General features: G+C 32.4%; 1 protein-coding gene across 1 annotated transcript; it reads right to left on the bottom strand.

Annotated features, from left to right (window-relative positions):
• Positions 1-1434: 1434 nt before the first annotated feature.
• On the bottom strand, positions 1435-23085 carry LOC131616480 (DNA-directed RNA polymerase III subunit 2-like). The gene is made up of 36 exons (XM_058887815.1): positions 22811-23085; positions 22577-22698; positions 22327-22419; positions 22028-22100; positions 21498-21588; positions 21355-21407; positions 20963-21027; positions 19279-19384; positions 18817-18927; positions 18316-18375; positions 16499-16522; positions 16339-16389; positions 16081-16179; positions 14986-15045; positions 14801-14893; positions 14024-14128; positions 13840-13950; positions 13465-13581; positions 10312-10428; positions 10134-10214; positions 9358-9462; positions 9198-9278; positions 8986-9117; positions 8830-8874; positions 7756-7833; positions 7542-7681; positions 7363-7453; positions 5959-6080; positions 5732-5864; positions 5516-5646; positions 4424-4549; positions 4293-4348; positions 2677-2747; positions 2297-2381; positions 1821-2053; positions 1435-1723 (listed from the first exon to the last, which is right to left on the bottom strand). Exons 1-36 carry the CDS (start codon positions 22883-22885, stop codon positions 1673-1675), a joined length of 3387 nt encoding a protein of 1128 aa, XP_058743798.1. The 5' UTR covers positions 22886-23085; the 3' UTR covers positions 1435-1672.
• Positions 23086-23637: the final 552 nt, after the last annotated feature.

Here is a 23637-nt window from a genome sequence, read left to right as displayed (position 1 = left end):
AATAGACACTAAATTTAATGTGTTTTATATTGCTAATTTTTCTTATAAGAGAAAAAAACGCTTTTTATTAATTATTATTAAATAAAAAACAATTACAGTATTATCTATAAATCATAATACCACCTAAATATTTAATTTTGAAATTAAATATATTTTTAATTTTAATAGTTTTTAATTCCTAATTTATATAAAAATCGAAATATGAATATGTTAAATGAACTAAATTATATAACTCATAAATTTTATTTTATTATCAAAATTAAAATAATTTTTAATTTTAATATTGAATTATTTATTTATTTTTTATATTCCTTTTTCTTATATAAAAGACTTTAAAAAAGACAGCTAATACTTTAGTAGAGTTTACAACATGACTTGCCAAGTTGTCATAAAATTTGTCAAGTTGCCACAGAAAGAGAACTTATTCTATTTTTGAAGTCATTCGGTTTAGAGATAATCACTCTTATAAAAAAATGGCAAAAACACGACGCACATATCTAACTCCGGTCTTTAACATTAACTTTAGTAATAAAAGTATCTTACAACATCTTATAAAAATCAAATATTTTAATCTACTATCAAGCTATTAAAAAAGAAGTCCACCATTCTACCCAAAATACCCTTTTTGTTTCAACAATTTATAAAACAAAAAGGATTAAATTGTCTTTTCATAATCCAACTATTTTATTCAACTTCCAAACAAACCAAAATGCAACACATGTCCCCCAATTTTTCACTTTTCAAATTATCATTTTCCTTTTCTCTCTCCAATATTTTTCACTTTCATTTTAATTTTCTCTATCTCAATTTTCTCTTTTATTTTTTATTTTTTCAACATAAATTAATGAATAAATTGAATTAACATAATTATTAAAAATATTATTTTCAAATGTCAAAATTATTCATAATTATCAAAAAAATATTTTCAAATGTTAATATTTTTATTTTCTCATTGAAAACTATCAACAAAATACATATTTTATTTAGCAATTGTTTTTATTTGAGACACAAAATTCTTATTTTCAAATGTCAAAATTTTTATTTTTTTTTACGGGGCACTATCAATAAAATATCTACATGTTTATTTAAATAAAATCTATATTATAATAAATAAATTTGTAACGAGACACGATTAGTTAAATTCACGCACATTTTTTTTATAAGTGATGCTTTTAGTATGTATTTGAGTATAAAACCATCATACAAATTATTTTAACCTATCCAAATTCATAAATATCATTATTTTTGATACAATTATATTTATCATTTAACACTATAAATATCTAAATAAATTATATATATAATATCAAATACTGCACGGGTGATTTATTAGTTATAATGATGAAGGAAAACAAAACTCTATTTTAATATTTGTGCCGAGTAAAATATTTAAATACAGAGCAAACCTCCACAATCTAAATGGATAAAATGAAGTTTAAAAAACATGTACAGGTGAAATCTTATTATTATTTTCTCTGTTTGGCACCATTGGCTGTTCACACTTAATTGTATCACTTTCACGAATAGTGAAATTCAATTTCAACATAGAAATGAAACCATATAAGCCAAAATAACCTATCTTTTTACAATGTGCAGCATCAACTAATAACCGTACAAAATTGTTTCTGAATGGTAAAATAAAGCTTCGTATTCACCGGAGAGCTGCATGCATTCAAGCATCTGCTAGTTTTAAGCGTGGAACAATATTCATTGATTGGAGTTCCTGAAATTTTGAAATACAGACTAAATTGATCAACATACATTCATAAGGTATAAAATATAGTAATTGGTACATATCTACGATCCAACACATTCATTACCTGAATCAAGAGTTTGCATGCATATGGTAACTTCAGGGTTGAAATCCGGTTTCCATTCTTACAAGATGAACAAACACCAGTTTTCAACTTATGGTTGTAATATCCTAACAACCCACACTTTCCACACACTTGAACTTCATAAGGATCACTCGATAACATGAGTCGCTCAAAAATCAACATACTAGCACCATACGCAATTAAGCAATCACGTTCCATTTCTCCGAAGCGTAGACCTAAAAATATAGGGAAAAAGTGATGTTAAACTCAATAATTAACCAATCATTAACGGCTCAAATAATACTTCGAACAAATCACTTATTAATTGCTAGTTATCATAAAAAAACCTCAACAGCTAAAAGTAAAATAAGACTTTTACCATAAATATCATTTAAATATAGAAATTAACAAAATAGCAGAAACTATTTTATACAAACATGTATAAATTCAAAAATACATCAAAAGCATAAATTGAACACCTCCATTTCTAGCTCTCCCTTCCGTAGGCTGTCTAGTTAGCAGAACACGAGGGCCACTACCACGAGCGTGCATCTTATCGAGCACCTGATCATCAACAGAAGTTTTGCTGGTGAGTTTATTGGTATGAATACAAGGTAAGTTACCACTACAATGAATAATAAACTTCCCTAAGCAATATTAGAATGCCATGGTATTCATAATTAATAAAATAAATATTTTCACTTTCATCTAGATCACTATACTAACAGCAATATTTCACCACATTAATGGACATCAAGTGCAAAAGGACCAAGTATTTTTAAGATGATCATACCTTGACTGTGAAACATAAAGAAACATAAAACTAACTTCATTCTTAGTAAAATGATTTCAAACTCACCATATGTTTTAATTTCTGATAGTATATTGGCCCCATAAAAATATATGCTTGTAATGGGCAACCCGTAATACCTGAAAAAAGATCAACCAAAACACCTCTTAAATTGATAAATACAAAAGAGGAATACCATACTGCTGAAGTATCACTTAAATATTTAATTGTCAACGGAAAATAAGAGATTAACAATTCAATACTATATAGAATAGCCCCATGACAAAGCCTGTAAAATCTAATCAATCCAATTGTGCTTCATAAACCTGTCATATTTAATTGTCAACGGAAAAGAAGAGAGTAACAATTAGTATTGCGATTCTAGTGTTTGTTTAAATAAGGATTAGTGCTCCATGTTTTGTACCAAATTACGTCCTCATTAGCCTCTACATTTCTTTTTCACTTATTTCACATAACACATAGTACCAAAAAAGTTACAGTGTTCTCTCCTACTCTATTAAAGTTTTGTCTAAGTAGATGTTACCTTCTTTGAGTTTGTTCCCTTCTTTAGATCCTCATTCCCACCTCAAAGAAACAATGTTACTTCTCATTAGTAGTTCTATCTAGGTATATTATTTGTCAAACGGAAATTCCAACATTGGTAAGCTGGATATTTTCTATGGTGTCCCGGCCTAGGATCTTCCACTTTGTGTGTGAGGATTTATGGTGGTTTTTTCCATATTGTCTAAGGACAAAAAAATACCTTGCCTCCCTCCTAAGTCAATCCTCAAAAATGTATTTGTTCTTTGTAATCCCTCTACTTGTGAGTTGTGACACATTGACACTAGAAAAATGACGAGGGCGGGATTTGATTGTTGGTACAACAGCCAACACAAACAATTAGCAGCTCCAATCAGACTTCTAGGAAGAAATTATTTTTCCCTTTATATAAATCCATGTTACATCTACGTTCGTAGGACTATAGGTCAAGCTCTTTACGTTCTAGAATGACTATAGACTAGGGCTGATCAAAGTTGTGCACTGAATGGTGTGAAACTTAGAACCATGTTCCCCTTCCTCCAAGGAAGATAGTAGTAGGATGTTGACAAATCTTCATAGTTAGAGTGAATCTTGATGACCGGTTTAAGCCCCAACTAGTTGCTAAAGGTTCTCCCAGGTTTTTGACTTGTATTATGGTGTCACCTTTTCCGCAAAAATGCATTCACCCATGGTAATCTCAATTAAGATTTGATATGGAGCAACCTCTTAGATTTGTTGCGCAGAGCATGTCGTTTAAAGACAAGTTTTTCATCTTTGAAAATCACTAAATGGCTCAAGCAATTCCTTACGTCTTAGTAGGGTATATTTAGCACTTAGTTTGGTAAGGTGAGGAGTGAGTCTGACTACTCAATTCACTTATACTTAGTTGTACACATTGACAACATTGTCATTACAGGCAGTGAACACCATGGGCATGCCCAATTAAAACGAAATTATTGTCAACATTTTAAAATAATACGTCTAGAAGGAATTTCCTATGAATCCTAATGCAAAGCTTCTCCAATATTAAGTAGAATCACAACCATTCTAAACAAAATATATATCCTTGCTAAGATAATACTCTCCATTGAAAAAAATACTTCCATTTGCAACTATAAGCAATAATTCTTAAGTGAAATGAAAACCTGAATAAATGAAGTCTTTCCCACTGTAGTTGAAGCCATGTTTCACAAGAGTTTCACTGCCAGAGCAAGAAAGCCATGAGAACACTAAATAGATAGATAACCATAAAAAAGTTACCAGAGAAAGATGATACCTTATGGTTTCAACCTTGTCAGCATGACCACTTTCTTCCCCAAAAGCACTGCCATAATGAAATTTACCACATGAAACCCCTGCTTTCCCTCCAAGAAGCTCTATCATCTTTCCAACTGTCATTCGACTGATGCCATAAAAAATATTACTTCGCATCCAGAACACATGTAACATTGTACTTACATTTATTAATTTAAAAATAGTTTTTCAATGTTAAGCATAAAAGAGAAATCACATCCTGATAGAAAGCTAAGAGAGAGAGTTTCATAAATCTAACAACTTTTCATTTCATTGTGAAAGTTAGTTACAAGGAGAGAGAACTGGTGCTTTTATATGCAGCACCAGTTACCTCTTACCTGCAATAGCAGGTGGTAAGTACTGCAACTGACAGGTGTCAGTGCAGACTAATACAACATAATAGCAGCATATCTAAGAGTACATTTAATACATCCATTCTACAAAAAGACCACTTGACAACCAATTAGATATGTTCTGTACCTTCTGATTTAATTCCTCGTTATCGGCAACTATATCATCTTTAAAAAATGCATTGTGACAACCATTTTTAGATATGTTCAATAAGTATATTGGTAAACCAATAAAAAAGAAAGTGCCTCAAAGTTGTCCTAAGTAAACTCCTATCCGGTGTTTTCGCACAAGTACATATCTTTGACATTAACACCCCCTCATTTTGGCACTGTCAAACTTTCATTAAAGAAATAAAAAACATTAACTTTACTGTTTGTTTTCTTCTCCATCTGAAGAACATTAATCTTATTTGAATATAACATTAATTTGAAGTTCAGAATCCTGCTCCGTTTTATAGTGTCAAGATATATTGCACAACTACTGGGCTATTGGTTATAGTAAAGGCACTGGGCTACGAAGTACCTTTTGTTTAGAGGAAAACTATGAAGTATCCTTAAAGGCTAAAAGATAGGAGTAGCATATATTATTTAAAAATTAGAATGATGTCATTGAGAAAATAGAGGAGCATTGGTGTAATAAAAAACAAATGATATCAATTATTTATCGAAAATGGGGATTTCCTGTACTGTTTCAACATATAACTAGTGAAAATGATATGAATTACCTTGGAAACCCATGAGGATTCATAATCAGATCTGGACAAATGCCTTTCTCAGAAAATGGGAAGTCTTCCTGCTGGACAATTGTTCCACAAACACCTTTCTGCCCATGCCTGCTACTGAATTTATCACCAAGCTAAGGAAACAAATACAGCCAGAGAAATCAATCAGCTGCTTCAAATCAAGAACAGAACCTCACAATAAACCGAACAAAACTTTACCTCAGGCCTCCTTGTGTGACGGACAAGAAGTTTGATACACATGTTGCTATCCTTATCGTTGCAAAGAACTACTCTATCAACAACTTCACCTCCATGACATTTATTGAAAGTTGAATTGCTGGACCGATATGCACTGCATATAAAGAAAACATTTAATGAAAACATGAAGAAAAATCTATGTAAGACAAACTTAACCACAGTAAAATTCTAATGTTAATAAAACAAACCTATCGGGCAAGTTAGCCATAGATCCTTTAGTCAGCGTATCAATTGGTGTTTTCTTGTTGACCATAATGTCATTTGGCCTAATAATTTCTCCAGGAGCAGCAATCCCATCATCATCAAGTATCTAGAGCAAGCAAGTAAACAGGGGGGAAGATTATTTACTTACCCGAGATATTTACAGATTATACAATGTGTATAATCTCAGCAATAAAATCAGAATATGTGAATATACAAGGAAGTGGGGAAACTAATACCAAAAGAACTTTACAAGGAAATCTGGAAACTGGTAAATAAATAAAGCAAATAAGGATTCTAGGCTATAAGGAATCTTGAAAATCACAAAGGACTGCGTCCCTTTTAGAACTACTTCCCAACTTATGAAAAGTGAGAACTTCCTAACATATAAAAGTATGGTTTCCTAACATAAAAAACGCCTTTAAGTTGTAAGGCTAGTTTGAAAACAGCTTTCAGTCAAAGTTAAAGTGCAAAGAGGAAAGGGTCAAAGTTGACAAAGGTAGGTATCACAAGTTGGTGGGAAAGTTGATTTACTTAGCACACCCTAGGACGGATTTGGCATATGCAATAAGTGGTGAGTGAATTCATGCATGATCTGAGGGTGAGACACTTGCAGGTTGTAGACTGTATTCTACAATATCTCAAACTCACTCCAGAGAGAGGATTCAGATTTAACAGAGGTGGAAGTGTTACTATGGAGTATGGAGGCTTACATTGATGCTGACTATGCAGGTTCAATGATTGATAGAAGATCTACTTTAGACTATAGTAACTTCTTGTATGGAAACCTTGTAGCTTGGAGGAGTAAGAAGCAAAGCGTGGTTCCTCGATCAAGCGCTTAAGCAGAGTTTAGATCTATGCGCAAGTTTAACAGATTATAAGCATGTCTCCCACAAAACTCAGTGAGTTTGATCGACATTTCATCAAAGAAAAGTTGGATATTTGATTGATAAGTACCGCCTACATACCTCTGGGCATCAGCTAAAGATATTTTAACAAAGGGTTTACCAACAAAATGATTCAACTAACTTACTTGCAAGTTTGAAATGATTGATATCCATTCACCAACTTGAGGGGGAGTGTGGTAAATATTAGACCGTAAACATGGCGTGAAGCTGTCATCGCATAACAATTGCGACAGTAATGAAGGGTACCGTCAAGGATTTTTTGTTGCACAGTCAAGCGGCTTTTAGGTTTCGAGAGCACTGATGATATCTCAAGAAATAGGGTAAAAACGATTTACTAATTTATCGTAGTAAGAATACATTAGTCCTATACAATTTTTTTTTACATATATACACATTTCTTTTAAAAAGTATCGAAATATTCAATTTTAATTCAATACATCTTATGTAACATTAATGAAACTATACAGACTGAAGGCATATCACCTGCATATTTCCCCCTGGGTCTGCAGCTCTATTTGGTCTCATTATTTGATCTTCTGTGCCATTTGGATACTTTTGTTTAATGGTGACATACCTAAACATTCAAGAACATCAAGCTTGACACTGCTACTTTAAAAACATATCAACGAGAGAAGTGAAATCACCAAATAAACAGTATATACCTTTTCATAACTATGCAACGACCAAAGCCTCGATCAAGAGATGACTTGTTCATGACAATTGCATCCTCAATGTCATAACCGCTGTAGCTCATTACAGCTACAGTGGCATTCTGACCTGCTCCAAGCTTATCATATCCAACCTAAAAGACTTAAGATTAATAAGAGCCCTTAGCAGTAGCGCATTGAGAAATAAAACAATGGAAGCATTACTAACCAGCTCAATTGATTTTGTTGTCAGCAAAGGTCGTTGAGGATAAACCAATAGATAAAGTAAGGCGTCCATCCGTCGGAGCTAAAAAATCAAATTAAAACTTCATCACTAAGCATGGAATATTGAAGTTATCTCTACCAGAACAAACATGCTCTACAAAGAAAACATAGTGCAATAACATAGTTACTCTACACACGAAATGCAAGAAGAAAAACAGTTGCGGGTCATCAGGTATTGGAAAAAATATAAGGCCTGCATTGAAACAGTATAAAGAATGGCACTCCATACCTTACAGACCAATTTTGTAAGGATGAATCAGATTCAAAATAAAAACCAAAAATCTTATAATATCCTATCAATCTAGACCACCTCCCAAATTATCAGAACACTAAACCCAATATGTATTAAGAAAAACTCAAGTCCTACATTGAAAAATGACTAGACCGGTAAAGAGTTAGGCCTAATATAAAAACCTAATATTAGGTTCTCGCGTAAACTATTTTTCTTAGACATATATTCATCTATATACTTTCGATATTCTCGCGTAAACAGAATATTAACATGATTGATACATTACAACACCTCTAGAATCACACTACTAGCATAGAATGCAAACTTGTAGTAACTTCACAATAATCAAAATAAAAATCAATAGAACATAAATCATGTTAAACCTTCAAACACAAATAAGTTCTAATGTGGGGGACACATATATCCTAACAAACATTTATGGGCATTAAAATTAAGAGCTTCAGATTCCAGGCAAAATAATGCACAATAACATAGAAGTCCTCATTTCAAAATTGAAGTAACTCGATTGAAATTCATGCTGCATATCATTTTGAAAAGAGACCATGTGATTCAGGTATATTTCAAAAACAATATTCTCAGACATAAACATATGTTTGTATTTAATTCCATACACACAAAAGAATAAAGCTAATAGAAATTGACTAGTTAAAAAGAAATCTAAATTTACTAAATTTGTTTAAAAGTATTTGAATAATATTTTCACCAAGTTTGAAGATCATTCAATAGTAGTGTTTAAGATACATAAACAACAAACAGTTTACTTGCCTGGTTATATGCTATATTTCCCATAGCTTGCTTTCCCATTGCACACTACAGTGAACAAAAAAGCTATTTCAAGCATGGAAATGAACACGATCTATTCTTATAAGTACAATATCTTAGTTACTAACTTAAAACCAAAGGGGGCCAAGGAGGAACAACCTGATAAGTGTTTCTGGGAGATTGATTATGATGAGGATATGGAATTAGCCCCGCACAAACTCCTAAGATAGTGAAAGGCTCAATCTCAATATGAGTAGTTTCTAATGTTGCACCTCCTTCATATAAAGCAATCTATAAAAAAAGAGGCTCTGGTTGTCAAGAATAAGATTTCAAAGACAAAAGAAGCTAGATTTGATTTGAGAAAAACACACCAAAGCATTGTTTTCCTCATTGACATCAAGATACTCAATCAAGCCATTACGTAAGAAGTCATGAAATGTGCACACTCCATCCTGAAAGCACATTTGAGTTAATATTCTCATAAACAGCTTTCATTCTCTATTTCAAGATAAAATCATATTATAAGACTACCTTTAACTCTTTCATATGATAAGATTTGACTCTTGATATTCCTTTGTCAGCAATGACAAGAGGACGGCAAACTCTCCCACCATCTGAAGCTAAGTAAACACAACACTGAAAACATGTTTTTGTCCGTTAATACCAGTTTCAACTCATACCCTTTTAACATTACAATAGTTGAAGGAAGCTCAATAAATATAGATTTTGAGCTAACCCATAGCTACTGGAAAAAATTGAAAGCAATTGTTCTAAATATAGGGTCACATCGCATATGTAATTATTAGGAGAACAATACTTGCAATAATCAGCATTAGTGTATTTACTATTTCCCTAGTTCTTGATTTCGCATTAAATATAATTAGTCTAAATATTCATATTAGATCCTGTACACTTCAACTCTATCAGTAATATTCATATCAGAGCCTGCACACTTCAACACATTCAATAATATTCTAAGTTTCACTCTCAGCAATGAAACCAGTGTGAAATAGTATATTCTTTTTTTCTTTTTCTTTTTTTGAAAAAGTGAAATAGTATATTCTTGGCATTCACTCATGAATACAAAAGTTTAATTTAGACAACTTAAATATAACAATACTTAATAACACAAACACTATAACCATATTTTTAAATATGAAAATGAAAAAGTGAAATATCCACCAATTAAGAGAATTCACCAACCCAAAAAAATGACTGAGCTAGAAATCAAATAATAGTATTAACTATTAAGTACAAAACAGTGAGAATAAAATGTAATAAAAATCAACTGTAACAGAACTGCTCACCTGATTTTCATTGACATAGACACTCACAAACTCACCAATTAGACAAGCTCTCCGCAACTTTCTCATTGCAGTAGCAAAATGCTAGAACAATAAAATGTTAAGGTTTACTATAAATGAGATAATTATGAATGCAATAAGTACAACTAGTAAATAAATATGATAAAAAGTGGATCAATACCCGTGGTCTCCTGTGTTTGCCAATGATCAAACCATTAAAGATGACAAGAAAGGAATCGGGTGTATGAAGCTCTTCTCCAGAGAGATGCTCCATGTTTTCAACACCCAAAGTATAGCACTGTAACAGAAATAATATAATGCAAAAAAAAAAAATGTAAGACACCTAAAGTAATCAATAATGCATACTGTGAAGCATGGGTACTCCGTTTTAGGTAAAGTACCGGTACCGGGTACGTACCGGGTACCGGTACTCGTACCGTACGCGTACGGTACGCACCGAAGCCGTACCAATTTTTTTTCTTCTTTTTTTTCTTTGGTACACCAACCGGTACACATTTGGTACACGTACCCAAATTTTCTTTCTCCGGTTTTAATTTTTTTTGGATAACATAATTTGGACTTAAGTAAAAATTAGATTATTTATTTATTCTATTTATAAATAATAAACTGAAAGAAAAATTAAGAAATAGGCTCATTGAAAAGAAATTGGAGCACATATGGATTCATTCACTCATTGAAAAGGAATAGGCTCAATCCAAAAAGAACCGATTATTTAGTTTTTGTTCATACAAATCTTCGTCTTCTTTCAAGAAAGAGTAAGATTTATAATGAAGGAGTAACAAAAATGTGGGATATTGGTGAAGATGAATTGGATCTATTTGATGGAGCAGGTATTCTTGAAATTGCTACTCTTTCTCTCGATGAACCTGAACTAGAAGCCGCATTCATTGGAGAAGAAAATATTGATATTCGACCATGATTTTATGAATTATTAATACTTTTAAGTGTGATTTATTTAAGCAAATTATTTTTTAATTATTATTTTATCGTTATTTAAATAATATAATTGTTTAGTTATTTTTATAATTATATTTTTAAAGCATTATACTAACGCACCCGTACCTTAGTTTTTCTAAAAATGCCGTACCCCGTACCAGTACCCGTACCGGGTACTGGGTACGTACCGGTACCTATGCAACGCAGAATGCATATGGAAACATGTTTTTATCTTACATCTATTTTGAACAATACAAGTTAAATTGAAGCACAATAACTATTCAATTAAAAATAATTATAAGTAAATTATATGAAATATAAGTTTGGCGGAAATAAATCAACCAAGAGGTTGTTGCCAATGGGGTGAAATATTTTCCGCTCTTACTAGGTACCATTCGATCTACACGTTCCTTGCCATACCGAGGTTGTTGCCAATGGGGAGAAATATTTTCCAAACACAACGAGAAAGTTCAATGAGGCATCGGAAGCAAACCTGGAAAACAAAATAGCTAAAAGATAAAAGGCTATCTAAGACCCTCTTTTCATTAACCCAGTAGATAATAACACTGAATTGGGTCAAGAGCTACACTGCACTAGTTAGTTTTGACACCTACAATTTACAAATTGTCTCATAGTTAGAATGAGTGAAGGTTAGTACCAAATTGAGTGAAGGTCAGTACAAATTTAAGTGAAGGTTAAGTTCTGCATAATTACTTATAATCTGAGCTATCAAGTTCAGTTTTGAGTATCAAATAAAAGAATGAAAATTCACTATCAATTTCTCTCTTTTTCCCATATCTCATATTGTATCATAGTGTTGATGTTCGATTTATGAACTCTTCCTCCTTCACCACCACCTCTGTCAGCGGTTCATGCTACTAATCAAATTTGCAATTTAAGGCTTCACAAACTTCGTCATCAACAATTGCTTATGATGATAATTCTACAGTCTGTATCTCTTACTCTTTGTCTATTGGCCCTTGGTTTGTTGGACTCCAAAACTTCTGACCGTGTTATTGGTAATACGTCTCTGTTTTCGAAAATATCCCAACCTAAAACCCCACATTACCTTGCAGACGGATCAAAAGCTAAATCTAGCGGCATCGGTCAAACCACCCTTCTCCCATCTTTATCTCTTGACTATGTTCTTTTTGATTTCTAATTTTCCATTTAATTTTATTTGTCTTAGATTTATATTGGGCCTAATTCATTCCTACAAAACCGACTTGTAGGGAGACGATTGTCCCCCACTTATAAACATTTATTGAAACCATATCTTTTTTTTTTTTTTTGGTAAAAGAAACCATATCCTTTTCAATGTGGGACTCTTCAACAATATGTTAGTCGTCTGACCCAAAGTTTAAATTGTTCAATAACTTTCACTGCTGATTCCTTGGTTAGTACTAAGGGGCTGAATATCAATAACTTAAAAATGATTATTTTCAAGCTGAGAATGATAGATATTCATTCACCAGCTTGAGGCACTGTGTTTTTTTTTTTTTTGTGTAATCAAGATAATATTAACGGGAGAACTAAGGGTTCTCCAATCTTTTTACACGATAGAAATGGGAAAATCCCAACAAAAGGTACAAAATAGGCGAGAAATTACCTACCAATTGAAATTACGAAAGAAAACCCAATGGGTCCTTAGTAAATTCGTAAAGGCTAAAATTGGGTTTTGTAATGTCTCCCAATAACGCCCATCTCCAAATTAAATTCTTTACATTCCAAACCGTATTATGAACATTCCATCCGTCACTTCTAAAACAAACTCCGTTCCGGGTTAACCATATGGACCAAGAAATTGCCAACCAAAAAATCCCACATTTCTCCTCCTTAACCTTCTTGCTCTTACAAAATAAAAACCAATCCATGCAATTTCCGACCAACTCCTCCTCTAAAACAAACGGTTTACCTATCCAAAAAGCGATGTCATCCCAAATAATCTTCACTACTTTGCAAGAGAAAAAAGAATGATTCCTACTTTCCGCCTCAATATCACAAAAGACACAATTTAATGATGTTAAAGGAAGAGAAATTCTTCTAGATCTTAAAAGGTCTTTAGTAGGAAGTCTATTCAAAGTGTTGTAAATAACATATTTTTACTGTAGTTATTTTTTACTATTGTTAATTTATATTTGAACCTTTAATCCATTAGTTAGATCCATTAAATTAGAATAGTCTATATAAAGAAATTAGTGTTTGTGCATTTTTTATACTTGAAATATATTATTCAGATTTCACAATACTAATAAACAATAAATGAGAAAATTCCTTCATCCAGTAACATTAAACACATAAAACGTACTAGAGATATCAGGGGAACAATAAATGAGAAAACTACATCATCCAATAACATCAAACAAATAAAACATACCAGAGCTATCAGGGGGGTTTCCTCTTCATCAGTAGTGACATGAGTCGTTAAAGCCAGGTTCTTTACTAGTCCACAAGATTCACCTTCAGGAGTATCACATGGACAAAGCATGCCCCACTGTATCAAAGAATAATTTAGAAAAGAAGGTATGATAAGTTCATAAATGAAAACAATTTTTTAAAATCTAGAATAAAAGGCCAGTGCAACATAAGAGCACAACAACAATAAAGCCTTTAGGTCAGCTTCATAGATCAAACAAAATCATCGTATTCTATCCAAACACCAATGCAACATCAGAATGATATATCAAGAAGAAAAGCAATGTAACATCAGAATGATAATATCAAGAAGATTCTCAAGTGAATTGCAGCTTACCTGGCTTGGCTGCAAAGCTCTAGGGCCACTTACTTTCCTGGACTTCTCAAACTGTGGCTGGACTCTTGTCATGTGACCCAAAGCACTTATAAATGACAACCTCTGTAGCACCTGGAAAAAAAATTCATTACAAGAAATATTTGCAGATAGAAAGGAAACATTAGAAAAGGAAACAATGAACAACCTGTGTCACTCCAGGTTTGTGCATCCCGAACCTTGTAATATGAAAATTACCAGTCGAGAGAGTCCATTCCAAACCAGGAGAGATAAAATCTTGATTTTTAAGTTTCTGTGAACACACCCAAAGAAACTCGTAAATTGAAATCCAAAGCCACTAAAATCAGGTTAGATTAAAAAACCAAAGACACCAAAAATGAACACAAGATGATGAAACCAGTGAAGTATGCATTTCACATGTAAATACAAGCCGCATTTGAAAGATTTTATATTGATGAATATGAGAATAACATGAATAAACAAATTCCCAGTGCCGTCTAAATTTTAGAGCTTCCCAAGAAAAATGACTATATCATGATCAGAGATTTGCAAGTAAATCAGTCCAAATGTTTTTGTCAACTTCAACTGTGCTACGCATTACTGGTATCCCACTAAAGTATATTTGTACTTGATGCATGTCGTAATCGGAAGACAATTAATGATCCGAAACAGAATATTCAGTACCTTGTGGGTTTTTTATGAGGAGCAACTTTAACAAGACACAGGAGGAAAACCCCATGCATAATAAGAATAAAATAAATAAATAAATAAATAAATCATCTTGGACAGACAAGGCCAAATAAGTATGAGGAATGGCATGGAAAGAGAATTGAGGAAGAAGAACTCTTAAAGAAGGATCAGCCGAAGACTTCAGAATAACTTCCGTGAAATTGGATTTTTTTATTCAAGAATGCTTTGATTTCATTCACATGTTATTTGATTAAAGTTGTAATAGAGAACTTACACTAAGGAAGTCAAAATCGCTATCCTTGTCCGACTTATCAAAGAATTTGTCCGCCACCAACTTAATTTTAGTTATCATTGATTTGAAAAGATCCTAAAAAATAAAGAAGAATAACTTATAACATGAAAAATGTGCAAAATATACTTTCAGAAGTTATATGTATACTAAATTCAACAAAACAGTACCTCAAAAAGAAGAGAGATTAACTGGCCAGATAACTCCAATCGCTTGTTCCCCACATAATCCTAGGAGTTGAAAGAAACAGTTAGCCAATAGTTATTAGTCAGTCCATCTCATAAAAATCTCATAAAAAGTGTCTAATTTCATTTGCACTTTTTCTCTGTCTCAAAATAAATGTTTTTTTACAATACCAATACGATATTTACTATTACTTTCCACTATTATACCCTCATTTATTAACTTTCACTATATCAAACTACCCCACTAAATATAATTAATATGGGCAATTTAGTAACTGATATTAATTTTATCATTAAAATTAATACATTTAATCATTTTTTTAAATCAATACATTTAATCATTTGTTTAACATCACAGATTAACAGTTCATTTGCATTTGTGATGAAATTCCTGCAACTTGGATAGATTTTTTAGATTACCGATAAGTCAATTGAATTTCCCTTATTTGATATTCTATTTTTACTTGCTCTAGATTCTAAAGCATAAAAATATCCTGTTTTTAATTTCTTCAATCTGATTGGTAGTATTGCTAATTTGAAATGACTTAGCTTATGCCTTACGAATGAAGAAACTAAAACAAACCTAGGATTGTCATTTTGATGGGGCTAGACGCCCGACTTTTGACAGCACATAATTGTTTGCTGCTCTTATTTCGTGCCAACACTTCTTTTGAATTCTTGCAACTTGGATAGATTTTTTAGATGACCGATAAGTCAATTGAATTTCCCTTATGTGATATTCTACTTATACTTGCTCTAGATTCTAAAGCATAAAAATATCCTCTTTTTAATTTCTTCAATCTGATTGGTAGTATCGCTAATTTGGAAATGACTTAGCTTATGCCTTACGAATAAAGAAACTAAAACAAACCTAGGATTGTCATTTTGATGGGGCTAGACGCCCGACCTTTGACAGAGCACATAATTGTTTGCTGCTCTTATTTCGTGCCAACACTTCTTTTGAACCATTTGAAAGTTTCTACCAATAGTGATAGGCTATAAGTTATAACCAAAATTTATGGCTATTAAGTAAATTGAATTCTAGTTACATAAGATCTAATGTTAAAAATACGACACTACCTTGTCATCCATCGCATCCTTATTTAGAATTGCATCCATTAAGCGTCGCATCATAACAGCAACATATATACATTTAGGCCGAAAATTATCTTCGTGCATCTAAATACAATAGAAGAAATGGCTAATCAGATGAAACCTAACTATGGTGAGGCAAGTTACGTGTATTACAGTAGAATAAATTCAAGTTGTACAATGATGAAACTTCAGAAAAAAGATCCTTAAAATTCCAGATATACTTATGTTTCAAGGAAAACCTACCGGTACATTTGCAAGAAATACATCTCTTAGGATAGAAAATGCTCTTCCTTCCTACATAAGAGGTTCAAATAACAAGTCAGAAAATTGTTGAGGAAAAAAGAAAAATATATACATTATTTTATACATAGAATGAGAAAAAGTGAGAGAGAGATATTAAAACCTTTTCAGCTCGCGTGTTTTTTGCCTGATATGCAGACACGCCATTAGCAATAAGTTAGAAACAAAACTAAATATTAAGTATATGTAAGTAAAATTAGAAACTGAAGTATATAATTAAAATTGGAAACTACATTACTCACCAAGTATGCACATAACTTATTTTGGAAACTAACTAAAAGTTTCTAATAATATTTTAAAAGGAAATATTCACATAAGAGAAGAAAACAGTCCATAGAATAAGCAATCTTTGTTGGAAAAATAATTTTTTAAAAGGAAGTATTCACAAAAGAGAATTAAGCAATCTATGTGCTTCTAGATATTTCCATTTTTCTCCTTGATTCAAGAGAGTTAGTTGTCCACTCTTTGGTTTACAAACATTAGAAGTTCAAAATTCCTTAGTTATTAATTGGTTAGTGAGCTCTACTGAAACTGGAATAGGAAAATCTTACATGTTTTTACCTTCTGCAAAGGAAGTGTAGGAATCAGTTCAACTAACAATAAGTTAGTTTGAAATTGTTCTAGAATGTTGTAGACAGGTTAGACTAGGATTCCAACATTGTAACGGTTGTGCACCTGTTGCCCAATATATCTACTAGGGCTATCTAAGATATATTCAAGTTAGACTAGGATTGCATATATTCAAGCTATCTAAGATATCTACGAATGGGTATCGACTAGTGTACGGACAGAGTGTGGAGAGACGAACAATTTCCCCTTTACAATAAGTTTGCATCAAGGTTCAACCCTAAGCCCCTACCTATTCACTTTACTTTTGGATGTACTCACAGAACACATCGAAGAGATACCACTGATATGCGTGCTTTTTGCAGATGATATAGTCATACTTGGAGAGTTGAAGGAGGATCTAAATGAGAGGTTGGGGACTTGGAGACGAATTTTAGAAACGCATGACTTCCGCCTAAGCAAAAGTAAGACGAAGTATATGGAATGTAAGTTCAGCAAAAGAGAAAGTGTTTCTAACCGAGAGCTGAAAGTTAGGGATCATATCATGTCACAAGTCACGCGGTTCAAATATCTTGGGTCCGTAATACAAAACGATGGAGAAATAGAAGATGTAAACCATTGAATTCAAGTTGGGTGGCTGAAATGGAAGAGGGTTTCAGGGATTTTGTATGACACAAAGGTACCGGTTAAGTTGAAAGAAATTTTTTATCGGAATGCAGTAAGACTTGCGATGTTGTACGAAACATAATGTTGAGCCGATAAGAATCAACGGGAGAATGAGAATAAATTATAGCAAAGATGATGATATAGCATTGGATGTGTGGTAAGACTAGAAAGAATAAGATTAGAAATGACAATATTAGCAAGAGTGTGTGGGTAGCACCTATAGTAGAAAAGATGGTGAAAAATAGAATTAGGTGGTTTGGACATGTAGAGAGAAGACATGTAGATTATGTGATAAGGAGAGTAGATCACATGGAAAGGAGCCAAAAACCTAGAGGTAGAAGAAGATCTAGAAAAACTATAAAAGAAGTTATTAAGAAAGATCTCAAGATCAATAATTTGGATAGAAGTATGGTTCTAGATATAATATTATGGCGGAAGTTGATCCATGTAGTCGGTTCCACTTAGTGGAATAAGGCTTGATTATTATTGTTGTAATAGTCTATATAACTTACACAGATAATTAATTAATTTATACAATATATGACAGAAAGATAAAACATAATTGCCCTAAAATAGTTGTTTGATAGGATAGAAACGGGCACATTCAGTTACGATTTCTAATAATTTTTAATATGAGGTCTAATCTTACAAATACTTTGTGAATGGGATTAAGAAAGAACAACTCACTCTTGAATCAAGGTACTCCAATGCTTGGGCTTGTGTAAATACACCACTTTGTGTACATTGCTGATTAGAGGGCAAACATATTTACCAGATCACACATAGCACAAATAATAATACAATATGCTTTGTCATGCTAAGAAAGGGCAAATAAATATGCAATTAATATACGAGCCTCTAGCTTCTACCATCCTTTACAATTTAGTGTATGCGGAGGAAATTTTAAATTTGACAGAGGCATTTGGAAGAGCTTATCTATAATTCATTTGAAGTTATCTCATAACATAAGTATTTGTATTGATGTTTGGATTTGCTTGGAAAAATAATTTATGACATGTCCATCTTGTCAAAAAACTTATTATCCATAAGTTGTTATAACTTATTATAATAATTGCCATGGCTTAATAATAAGCGCCAAGTGTAAGTTCCCCAAAGTTGTTGAGTGAATGAGACCTTAATAAGTTGTTTATCCAAACGCATTCATAGTAAAATATACATGTCAATTACCTCAATGGAGGGCAAAATTAGCAAACTGTAACGAGGATCTCTTCCAATCAATTGTACAACTTCTTGATCACTCTCCATACCCATAGCTTTCATTACAACCATAAGAGGAACCTATTGGATATAACAAGTAAAAATTACCAAACCCTAATGTAGAATTTTGTGGTATATTTTTATATATTAGAACTGATGGAAATGAGGTATAAATAGAATACAAGGAGCTGAACATGTACACTAATCGGGCCTAAAAATCAGGAAAATAATTTCCCACAAGTGATGCTACCTAAATGACATTAATCGAGAGTAATTCTATCTACATTAGTATTTGTAAATGGTACACAATTAGAATTTTGTAATAGCTGAGTAATAATCATCATATGATTCTGATACTTTCCAACACCTAGTTATAAAGCAATCAAAAGGCTTAATGTGAATAAGACAATGAAAAAGGCAAAGTAAAAAAACCTTTTCTTGAAATTGATTCAATTCTAACCATATCTTCTCTTTTTCCATCAAAATGGTAGTTTTTGTTTTTATTTTCTCCGTGCTGCTTGTTACAGATGCAGTAATGCTGAAAGCCAAAATAGGAAACAAAATATACTTTAAAACAATATGGAATAGGACAATCGGTAATCTAACATGGAGGGACAAATGCACAACACTTACAAAACTAACAGTAACTTAAACAACAGCTTTTTAGATAGAGAAAATAAAACTTAATAGAGAAAAAAAGTGGAGAAATACCACTTGAGGAAGAATAACATATTCACCAACAAAATAAACAAAAACGTGAATGTATCCCGTTAAAACCACAGTTCATATCAACCAACAAGGATTTAATTTTGCACAGCTATGACAAAAATGAAATTTCAAGGGGCAGCAAAATATTACACGTAGATCTACACACATGGAACAAGTGGCTAGAAGCTGCTGCTTGTCATGACTATTGTTTTTGTTAAGATATGTATTAGATTTAAATGATAGTTTGTTCAGTAAATATCTCTATGATTAGATTCTTTGGTCTTATCCCAATAATCAAGGGATTTAACTATCAATAATATTCCTAAGTTAACTATCAATAATATCAAGTGAGTATCAAGCTATTCCTAAGTTAACTATCAATAATATTCAGCATTCTTATTATTTTCTCTTATCTTTTTATCAAGTGAGTATCAAGCTATTCCTAAGCTATTCCTAGATTTTTTGTTCAGTAGATATGTATATTTGATTGTGATCACATGGTTATAAATATCAAGTGAGTATCAAGCTATTCCTAAGTTAACTATCAATAATATTCAGCATTCTTATTATTTTCTCTTATCTTTTTCTCTAAAATCCCACAACTTAAACATCATAGCTAGAGCTGTGTTCGAGTTCTCAAAAGGTTCAAAATATATTAATATTTCTGGCGAACTTGGTGAAGTCAACCCACGACAAGCCGCACCTCCTTTGATCCGACCTATCCCAAATCTCATGCCCAAACTCATCATCATGTGCCCCCACGTGCCTCCCATTCTCGTGCAGGTAGAGCTCACGCCCCGCCATCTCCCTGCACATGACAGTGCGTGCAGCCCCTTTTATTGTTACTGTTTGGTGAGTCTGGCTAGACTCAACCTCGTGGTTCCAGAAAACAACAACCCTTACCCCTTTATATATTGGCACTATTATGCGTCTTAGTCATATGCTTTTGGTATTCTATTTGTTTTCTTGAATTGATATTCTTGGTTAATTATCAATAATATTCAGCATTCTTATTATTTTCTATCATCCTTTTATCTAAACCCAACAAGTTCAACAGTTTCAGAACAAATAACCCAAATGTGCTCTTCTTAAACAAGATTATAAACCTAAACTACCATTGAGGAGAAAAGTACCCGTCGGTTCAACCTAAATTAAAATCATAAATAAATTAAAATTCTAGATAAATCCTAACTAAACAGACAATCAGAATAACATTTAAAGTTCCTTAAACTGCCTTCTTATCAAACCTACAATCTTTGAAAATAAGTAACATCTCAATATTCCATGTATGTAAAAAAAATTCATCACAGTTATAAATCAAAATATTACAGTTCTCTAAATTCCTAATCTATGTATATTATAGGAAGATGAAAAATAAGCCTTCATCGTACCAGAGAGAATTACTTACTTTTTTTTCTTGTCGGTGTCTATAATTATTCTATTCTTCGAAAGTTGTTCTTGTATTAGGATTACCTGAAACAGATCCGTGGAATATTTCTTTAAACAAAATAAATGAAAACTATCTAGAAGAAAGATAAAGGGGGACATATTTGGATAAGATTAGAAAACAAAAACAAAAACAAAAGCTACTATCAAGGATTATTTAGTAAAACACCTGATTTTGCACAAGTTCGACAACTACAAGTCAATGAAAAATGCTTATCAGTTTATTCTTATAATGATATTCATCAATTATTGCTGACACTATTTTTTTAACCGTTCAAAACATGAATTAAAAAACATTCCCAAGTCAGTCCCTAACATCGAGAAGTATTTAGAATCAGAATAACAGTATAACACCTTTTCAGTCCCTTTGATTACAAAATATCCTCCAGGATCAAGGGGACACTCGCCTAGTCAAAGAAAAAACTAAAGGTAAGATTTTATTTAAAATGATGAGAAATGCAAAAGATAAATAGAACAATTAAATGAATAAAACAAACCAAGTCTTGCAAGCTCAGCTTCATCTCTATTGTTCAAAACACAACGACAACTACGCAACATAATGGGCATTCTTCCAATTAGAATATTTTTCTGCAGAAAGAAAAAATATTGTTGCAGTTAATAAAATATATCTTAGTCAAACTCAGATCATATAACTTATAAGATTTAAATATATTTAGTCCTCACAAATATACCACCTTTGGGTTTTAGCCCCTGTAAAAATATTTCCTGTTTTAAGTCCTTGCAAAAATACAATACTTTGTTTTTACTCCTCTGTATATTGAAACTTGTCCTTGTAGTATTCATTTTAGCCCTTCTTTTGAAAGACTAAAATCAACAATTTAATAGATCATAGGGACCAATTTTAATATCTATAAATTTTGCAAGGACTAAAACAAAACAAAAAGGAACAAAGAAAAAAGAAATGGTATATTTGCAAGGACTATAAACAAAAACAAAATGTTCATGGACAAACCAAAACTCTTGATATTTTGCATATTTAAGCCTACTAATAATAGGTGTCAATCACCTCTTCCACTATTCTTAGGTTATGAGGACTTCCTTGAGTGTACTCAACGTTAACCTTTATCGGAGCCGCATATCTTTTCATTAGACAAAACGAAGCACAATTCACAACAGGTCAAGCACAACAAAAACAAATAACATTTAGTCTGACTACCACTTCCAAATAGTAGTATAACTAAACTAAAAGAAATTGAAACATGATAAAACTTTACAGGCAAATCAAGAAAATACTTTCGAGCATTATTAGAATGCTATCAAAAGCTCCGCAGTATCCAATTAAAAACATTAGATCATGATTCTTACGTTCGATCAGATAGCCTGCATGTTTGTGGGCTAATCATCTCATTCATACCATCTATCGTTATCGACGGTCTCCCAACTTTGACCTTCAAAAACCTGCATAACGAGTCATGTTGTTCATTAGCACATCAGTAAAACAACTTAAAAAGCTCGAGCCAACTTCTCAAGAATAAAGAACAATTAAAAAATATCGGATTCAATTCAAGTTAACTATCATTCATAAGCTAAGCATTTGAACAAACACATTACAAACCTTATATATATTTGTGGATACTTAGTAGCTTGAATGCGATCATTAGCACGAACAATTTTCTTGATATCAGTTTGAACAAAATAGTTGAAAGAATCCAAATGTTGCTTCACCAATCCTCTAACCTGAAAAAACGAATTCGATGATAATCATCCGTTAGTGAAAAACGATCACAGTGTTACTATTTCTGAAATTCGGGAACGAAGGAGTTAGTTAGTTAGTTATTTTGTTAGTTACTTTGAGAAATTCGGGAATGAGTTGAAACTTGTCAACAGCGGTGTTGACTGGAGCGGTTAGAAATTCTTTATCCATGGAATTGCGCTTAGTTGAAGAACTCTAATAATGCGGATTCTTGGAAGCCGCTCCGTGTAATGCAGTATCTGATATGGCGGTGGTGGCGGTGGTGGCGACGGAGGAAGGTGGCGGTGGTGAAGTGCGTGCCAATTTTCTTTGATTGCGCGGTGTTGGTTGTTATGATGTATGCGCTGAACTTTTTCTTGGTTTAGGAAATGATGAAGCGCGCACTTCAGAAAAATAAGCGGGTTGCTCTTGGGATCATGTGCTTTTATTTTTATTATTATATAAAATAATAAGTTTAATTATATATTATATACTAGGGGTGTTCAAAACCGAACTAAACCAAATTAAAACTGTAAAAAATCGCATTTGATTCAGATGTGTTTGAGTCATTTTCTATCATATCGCGCAATTCGGTAATTAGTTATCAATTTCTCGTAGACGGTGACGTTATTCCGTTTAAGAAACAAAAATAGGTGATGGTGGAGTGAAACATGAATTAAATGTCATGGAAACGCACTTCTGATAGAAAGGAACGGAGGTGGATATACAAGGTTAGCACTCTAATACTTAAGTTAGTGAATTAGTTAAAAGTAGTTTGAGAGTGTGAATGAGAGAGTACTTAATGTTTGTTAAAAGGGTAAGTATTTCCTTTATCGTTTCCACAGGGATTGATGTGATACTACCGTCATTCTACAGTTTAGTGTATTTTGAGTCAAGGTTGAGTAATAGTTTGGTAACATTAGATGTAAAAAAACATGAAAAGT

Source organism: Vicia villosa, linkage group LG7 (genome assembly GCF_029867415.1).
Source record: "Vicia villosa cultivar HV-30 ecotype Madison, WI linkage group LG7, Vvil1.0, whole genome shotgun sequence".
Lineage (NCBI taxonomy): Eukaryota > Viridiplantae > Streptophyta > Magnoliopsida > Fabales > Fabaceae > Vicia > Vicia villosa.
Note: the sequence above shows the minus strand (reverse complement) of the source record. Positions and strands in the feature narration are given on the sequence as shown.

Bases quoted from the DNA above. Each gene is read 5' to 3' on its own strand.
- LOC131616480 (XM_058887815.1), bottom strand. From the start codon at position 22,885: ATGGATAAAGAATTTCTAACCGCTCCAGTCAACACCGCTGTTGACAAG. The intron at 21,408-21,497 runs GTTTGTTTTATT...TTCTTTGACTAG, and splicing joins AGCTGAGCTTGCAAGACTTG to GCGAGTGTCCCCTTGATCCT. The intron at 10,215-10,311 runs GTATTGATCCAC...TTATTGTTCTAG, and splicing joins GCAAACACAGGAGACCACGG to CATTTTGCTACTGCAATGAG.